Raw genomic sequence first — 8041 nt, forward strand, 5'->3', positions numbered from 1 at the left:
AAAGTATGACATGTGCTATGTTACTAAGTGTATATAATTTTATGATGGTTATAATGCTATTGTCTTCATATGTTATTTTCACAAATCTCACCGAGGTAAGTGAACAGTAAAGGTTTTTATTATTAATAAATGAGTTTGTTATAAATTATACTCCATTGGTTGCTTTGTTTTCTACCAACTTTTACTTCTGTAGCAGTGAGATAGTGTGATGTCTTTCCTGTACTAGTGTAACTCATTCCTTACTTAACCATTTTAGATCAGGAAGACGTGGTTCCAGAGCCCGTTCCACAGGAAGACGGCGAGTTAGACGTCTAGAGACTTTATAGTTCTATTTATAGTTTTTATTTCGAGTATTTCTTTTAATCAGTTTATTTTTTCATATGTTGAATACGTTTTTTGTTATTGTGTAAGGAATGTTAAATCAAAATTTTTATTTCGCTTCCACGTTTAAGATTTTTTATACATACATCTTCACTTAAATTTCTGAAGCCGTTACAATAAAAGCCTCTATAATTTATAAATTATTATTTCTAGCATGTTTATCTCTAAAGATGGGATAAATTATTCAATAAAGGGATCATGGTTCATTTTTTGAGTCATAAATTTATTTACACATTTTATTTTTTTTTTCTCTTTTTTCCCTTTCAATTCCCAAACACTACCATCCAATAAAAATTTGTGTCTCATAAGGGTGAATCTTATATATGCTTCTCCATATTCTATTACATTATTTACTAAGTAAAACCTTATATCTATTATCTGTTTTATTTATGTTTTATTTTAAAATATCTTGTGAAATATTTAAATAAAGAATTAAAATTTAATTTAAAAAATTATATATTAATCAAAATAAAATATAATTTAGAACAACATTTAAATATATTTTGGTTATAAATAAAACTAAAATTAAAATTTTATTCATCATATATATAATAGTACGGCTGCACGGTAGATATATCATTAAATTATAATTGTTATATACTTGTTTCAAGTTTTATAATTTTCTATGTGCATTCACTTTATACTCTGTTAATTATGAATTTTTAATTTTTCTATATTAAGGAAGTTGGCAATATACCACCTTTATGTCCATCTATTGTATCAAATACTATTGTTACTAGTTAGCTTTTTCTGTCAACAACTATAGTTTCATTCGTTACGTATTGTCTTGATTGTAATTTAAAATTCATGTGATGTATTTTGTGACAGTTCAATTATATGTATTTTGATTTTTTTTGTTATTATATATATATATTTGAATTTTTCTTTAATTTTGATTAATTATTTAGCTTTAAGGTTTTTGTATGTTCTTGTTTTAAAATTTTGAAAAGTACAAATATATGTAAAAAAAAAAAAGTAGGCTTATGATTTTTTTTATATAAAAAAGCAATTTGACATATAAGTACCATTAGATTTGAATATTTGATTTGATTAGATATTATAACAACTAGTATGAGTGCTTGTCATAAACAAGTTCACTAGAATTACTCAAATAGGTAGAATTTTACTCTATGTCAAGTAAGATTCAATAGAGTATCAAATAGGTAGAATTATTTCCTAGACTTATTGGTGAAGAACAAGAACCTATTAATTTGGAATAAGTTTTCAAATAAAGGAATTTTTTGTAATAATTATTATTTTATATTTTTATATTATTCGAATTTATTCAAACGTTAAAATATTTTAATTTTTTTTAGATAAATTTTAAATATTATATGAATTAGAATCTTTTAAAACTCTCTTTTAGAATTTTCTTAGTTAATTGAGGTATTATAATTTTAACCCTTCCACATTGCATATAAATAGGGCCTTAAAGATAAATGCTAGCACTTTTGATTTTTCAAGGTTAAAATTACTCTAGATAAAGAGTATTTAAACTGTGGTTTAGAATTATTTTAGGCTTGTGGTCATAAATTAGAGAAGATCACAGTACTAATCCTTTGAGGAATTTTTGTTCATGGAAGAACCTTTAGTGAAGATCAAAGTTCATCAAGGAGCAAGGCAAAATGAGAAGGACTCCTCTAAAAACCCTTTGAAGATCATGGTCAAGGTATGTATTTTCTAGGGCTTCACATTTCAATTATACTCATAATGCCTAAACATATTTGTATGATTCATATACATGTTAAAATAAATAAATCATATAATATCTTAACCGATGATATTAGACGTTAAAGTCGGGTAAATATGGTATCCTTAGGTTTTGCAATTAAATGTTCATCAAATTATATATGAGAAGCCTTTGAATTGTGTTACTTGTGCTTTAGTATCTAATTTTTCATAACATATTCTTACATTAATTGACTATTGAACCAAGTGAAAACCAAAATTTTATGCAGCGTTTTAGAGGAAACCATTTACACAAATCAACCTTGATAACTTTCTTGTCTAGAGAGAATCCAAGTTGATTTGTTGATTGAAGAACTTGACCATTATGTTTCTATCATCACTGAGTAGTTGGAAGACTTTACTCATTATGTATGTTCGACGATATGATCATCACATGTCATGATAACAAGGGAATTTAAGAGTTGAAACTTTTTTATAATAAAAATTCCAAACTCTACTTTGAAAAGGCAGCTAGATCAAAGAACCAAAATGCTAATTTCAAACTTTATGTTGGTGATGATGAACTATTAGAGGATTCTTATATATAGAAGAGGTTGGCTAGAAAATTAAATTACCTCACTCTGACTTGTCTAAATATTTCGTTCATTACAAATGTTGTAGATCAATTTATGGACTCCGTACAAAATAGCCATTAGGACATTGTTGTGTATAACTTGAGGAGGTATCTTAATCTAAGTGTATATATGCATTGATTGGGTTGTTTAAACTTCTAGTTGTAGATTACAAAATGTTATATAGTGCTTTTAGAGGTGGTAACATAATGATTAAAGCAATAAAGATCAAATTTTGTTGTATAATTTAGTACTAAGTCAAATATCGAGCTATGACTCATACTACTTGTGAGCGTACAACTGGCTGAGCTAGTGCAGAGTTCATTTGTCACAAACTTAGTGCAAATGATAATATAAGCTCTAGCTTATATTTTGTGGTGTTTAATCCTTCAATTAGTGGCTAGAAGATCCAAATTTTGAGTAATGATATTAGGAGGTGCAAAGTAATGTAAATAATAATATAATAAACACCATCTCAGTTCCCTGTACATTGAAGGTTTGTTGTTTTACATTGACGCTCCAAATCCCACTCAATTACTAATGCGTGAATACAGAAGGAAAAGCGCAAGTCCAAGGTATCACATCACCTAGTTACCACTCAATGTTTGGACAATGGTGTTGTGCCATGGGTCAGACAGGTGCTGTAACAAGTTGTCAAAAGGCCCTTGTCCAGTCACATTGTGTTGCACAATGAATCCCAAGAACGCCAACATTGCCAGTCTCCCTGTATTCATCAACCACACACTATCTTTAAGTTTCCTTCAAATATCATAGAAAATTTTGAGTGAAAATTCCAAGTAAATTCTATGGTATATTCAAGCAGTTCTTTTTTTGTGATTTCTTCATTAAACAATATTTTTCGAATAAAAATAGCAATCTAATTCCAACTAAATTCTAGACCACACTTTTTCTTTTGTGATTCTTTCACTGACAAGTGGAAACATAAAATCTCCATCCAAGTAACTAGCGATCTAATTATAAGTAAATTCAAGATCCAACTCAATTAGTACTTGTTTTTTGTGATTCCTTACAAGAAGTAAGAATACAAAATCTACAATGGTAGACTTGAATACCCGAATCAAGTTAAATCGATCATGTATCAAATGCGTAAATTATAATGATTTAAATGAATAACTAAGATCTTTGAATGAATTGAACTAGAATATAAATAAATTTGAAGTAAACCCAAAAAGTAAAGGTTTTAGTTAACCCTGTCTAATTAACCAAGTATTAAAATGTGAAAGATATGGTTGATTACTGAGTTACCATTTGCTAGCTCCTTCTCTTTGGCCTCAAGGGTAGGAGCAAAGTTGAGTGGGTTGAAGATGCCACCTGGATAACCACACTCATTAGGAGGCAAACTGTATTGTTTGAAGATGGGATCTTGGTTCACACTTCCTGGGTTCTTAATATCTTGCCATCTTCTGATCTCCACGTAGTGGAACAATATGAACTCAATCACAAACAGAGTAGATGAGGAAGCAAAGTACTCTGCTTTCCCAGCATCATACCACTTGGGAACATTAATTATCCCGATCTTGGTGAAAACTTCAGGCAACAACATCCCTGCAACACCCAACATTGCCCAGCGCCCATTGACAAGCTCAGCTTGCACGAACCATTTCAAGTTTTCTGGGTCCTCAGCTAGCCCTAGAGGATCAAACCCATTGTCACCAGGAAGGCTGCATTTTCACAAACAACTTTCAGTCATTCATTCACCCACTTAATTAACACAAAGAAACAAACAAGAATGTATCTGTTAAGGGTTTACCTTCCATTAAGGTAAGCTGGGGAAGCCAAACCCGGTAACCACTCGCCTTTCTTGGCTTCTACTTTGAGAGAAGAGGTTGACGATGAAGACGCCATTGCAGGTTTAATGGAGATTTCCCTGTTGAGTTTCCCAGATGATCCATTGAGGAACCTGGACCTGGAAGTGCATGGCCGGAAAACGGCAGCCGAAGCCTGCGTTGTGACGGTCGCCATTTTATCCGACCAAAGAAGAAGATGCTGCTGCGGTGGTGATGGTGAGAAGCTAAAAATGTAATGTGAAGTGATTTCTTAACACAGACATAGACATAGACATAGACACAGTCTGGTCTGTGGTGGTGGTTGGTTGTTTAAGATTGACGGTTGATTTTTGTGATTCAGAGATTCCAACGGCTGAGATGAGTTAGTGGGGCTTTGATCAGCCAATGAAAAGCCTTGAGGCTTATCCTTTTATCCTGCTGGTATATCCGCAAATCTATTTCTGTGTTGCTGTTGGTTGCAGAAACATCCGTGGGGCCTACACTCTTGCCACGTAGGAAGATTTTTTGTGTCTTGTTGGATGATATGAGGGAGGCATTATCCAATCATTGCATGCCAGGTGGCCCTTCACATATCGAAATCAAATCTGGAAGATATTCAATTTTTTAAGCTTATATGACGTCATAAAACAAAAAAAGAAAATTAAAAGCTTTAAATGAAACAAGAATCTGGCTTTAATGGGATTAGTTTTTCTGATATGAGTTTAGAAAAGTATTTTAAAAAGTAATTTTTAATTAAGATAATTTTAAGGTGAAAAATAATATAATTTTTAAAAGTAATTCTAATATAAATATGTTATTATATTTAATTAATTATGTTAGAAAATTAATAATAAATGTCTTTACCATTGGCATACGAGTATTCCCAAGTTGATATCATGTTCTGTCTTCTGAATTTTTGGTAGATAGAGGTATATATGGCTTCATGCAATGGCACGTAGTAAGATTTACAGCATGTTGGCTTTATTTTTGGGACAACCAAGAGTAAATTGCATTTGTGGAAGGTTTAACAATTATTTGGGTTGTATTGTTGCATGTATTTCAATTTAAGATAAAATATTTTTATTGTCATATATTATATTTTTTTAGAAGATTCATGTTTTATATTTTTAAATATTTTAATTTATTTTAAGCGTAACACTGTAACTTCTGTTAACTTGTGAAGTTTCTTTAAGTGTATAAGAGGTGTTTTATTATGAAAATGTTACAATTACAATCTCGTTTATATCTTGTGCTGAAATACTCTCCAAGTTTGGTCCATACAGCTAGCATGCTATTGAGCTAAAAAAATAGAAGTTAACAATTCTCTTATGGTTATGGACTAATAGCTTTGATAGTTTTGAGTTGGTGGACGGAGAGGTATATGTACAGGAAAATGTCTAAAGATTAATTAATATATGTTTATAACATATTTTATTTGAGTATACCATATTATGTTTTGTTTGAGCAAATTAGAAAGACATTAATATGCTATTGAATCTATTACTAATACTTGATGCTCAAATTTGCTTTTGGGGCCTCTTAGATATTCTTATTCATATTCTTATTGAATTTCTCTACTAAAAATATTTTTTCATATTATTCTTTTATCATGGTTTTGTTTCGAGCTTTTTAATGTTATAATACTTTTAGAATTTCATTTAATTTTTTTATTTGGCCTTTCTTATCTTCATCTTTTTTTTTCTTTTTTTTTTCTTAGAAGGTAAATTTCTTTTTAAAACTTTTGTAAGTAAATACAAGTAAATTAAGTATTTGGTTAATACAAAAGTTGTACTTATATTCTATCAAATTTAAAGAGACTTCTAATAATTGTTATTAAAGTAAATTTTAGAATAATAATATTATTGTAAGATTATTTGGAAAGTAAATAAAAATTATTTTAATAAAATATCAAAATACAATCATATTTTTTTGTAGAATAACCAAAAATTTCAGTTATGTTTGTATTGTTAGCAGATAACTCTTTTTTTCTCTCCTCTCTTTTCGCTTACTGATGTATTAGCATATAACTCTTCTCTTCTCTTTTTTCTTTTACTGATTATACTGCACCTTCTTATCCTTATCTCTTCATTGTATATATATATATGGGCAAACAGCCCATATAATATATAATAATAAATTTTTCAGTCTTCACCAAACCTTGACATGGTACCAGAGTCACAAATGGCATTTGCACTGACCCAGAATATAGTTTCCACCTCATACCACTCCTTTTCCATTAAACTCACAAATAAGAATTATCTTGCTTAAAAACACAGTTCATCCCTCTTCTAAACTACTAAAAATTGATGGGATACATTGACGACACCTCATATGCTCCACCAAAGACTATAATAATCCTGATAAACCCAATGAAATCATCCACAACCTAGATTATGAAACCTGGTTTTAAAAAGACCAAATGCTGCTCTGTTGGTTGCTATCTTCTCTATCTGAAGAGGTCTTTCCCTATGTCATCGGCATGACTTCCTCCCATGAGGTCTGAAATCCATTAGCTAGTACCTTTGGCTCCATCTCTCATAACAGACAATCACAACTTAATATTGAGCTACAAGAACTCAAAAAACATGATCTCACAGTCTCTCAATATCTCCAAAAGGCCAAGTCACTTGCTGATGAACTCACCTCTGCAGGTCGAATGATCACTTTATCTGAGTTCAATAGAATCATCTACAGAAACATTGGAAGTGAATATCGTAGCATAATTACTACACTTAACCTGCGACTCAATCCCGTCTCTTTCAATGAACTACATAGTCATTTGTTGGCCAATGAAATTCTACTAAATAGCCAACACACCCTTCTAGTGGCCAACATCACTCAGAAGCTCCCACCTCAATATGCCCCTTCCAACTCTCAGTCGTTCTCCCATTCTCGACAACAATGCCAATACAGAGGCTTTTATTAGATCCATCATTTTTGTAATCATACTCCAGATAAGTGCAGAAGACAGTATGAACAATGAACACCTAATGATGGTCAAATAAATTACTTAGACTCCACCGTAACAAATCGCAACTAAACTCACAAAGCTCATTGGCTTGTTGACTCAAACACTAACTTTCACGTCACTCCAGACTTAACTTCTCTCAATCTTGCAGATCCCTATTTAGGCAACAATTAAATCAGAATTGGGAATGGACAAGGTTTGGATATCACTCATATTAGCTCTACTCATCTCACTCATTCAAAAAAAATTTCTCCTTAAACTCTATTTTTCGAGTTCCCTCTCTCACGCAAAATTTATTATCAATCCACCAATTTTATTTTGATAATAAATGTTTCTTTAAATTTTAGTCTTCTACATTTTTTATTAAAAACAACCAATGAGGTGCTGCTACAACGATTCAATAACGATGGTCCTTATATCACGTCACCACCAGCTTCAAAGACGACGAACCTGACACAACCAACCTTTGATGATTGACATTAAAAATTAGAGCATCCAAATTCTAAGCTTATGTCCAGGATCCTTAGGCAAAACAATCTAGTTTTCGGTCTTTCTTCCTTGTCCTCCAAATGCACTACGTGCATTATGGGAAAATGTCCAAACAA

The 8041-nt window shown here is 31.1% G+C and overlaps 1 protein-coding gene across 1 annotated transcript; it reads right to left on the reverse strand.

Moving 5' to 3' along the window:
• Positions 1-3118: 3118 nt before the first annotated feature.
• On the reverse strand, positions 3119-4734 carry LHCA4 (light-harvesting chlorophyll-protein complex I subunit A4). The gene is made up of 3 exons (XM_022036128.2): positions 4453-4734; positions 3948-4363; positions 3119-3405 (listed from the first exon to the last, which is right to left on the reverse strand). The coding sequence occupies exons 1-3, from the start codon at positions 4662-4664 to the stop codon at positions 3269-3271; spliced, it is 765 nt and encodes a 254-aa protein (XP_021891820.2). The 5' UTR covers positions 4665-4734; the 3' UTR covers positions 3119-3268.
• Positions 4735-8041: the final 3307 nt, after the last annotated feature.

The sequence above is a fragment of the Carica papaya genome, chromosome 9 (assembly GCF_054855325.1).
Source record: "Carica papaya isolate Zhongbai chromosome 9, ASM5485532v1, whole genome shotgun sequence".
NCBI lineage: Eukaryota > Viridiplantae > Streptophyta > Magnoliopsida > Brassicales > Caricaceae > Carica > Carica papaya.

Bases quoted from the DNA above. Each gene is read 5' to 3' on its own strand.
- LHCA4 (XM_022036128.2), bottom strand. From the start codon at position 4,664: ATGGCGACCGTCACAACGCAGGCTTCGGCTGCCGTTTTCCGGCCATGC. The intron at 4,364-4,452 runs GTAAACCCTTAA...GTGAAAATGCAG, and splicing joins CCAGCTTACCTTAATGGAAG to CCTTCCTGGTGACAATGGGT. The intron at 3,406-3,947 runs GTAACTCAGTAA...TGATGAATACAG, and splicing joins AGAGAAGGAGCTAGCAAATG to GGAGACTGGCAATGTTGGCG.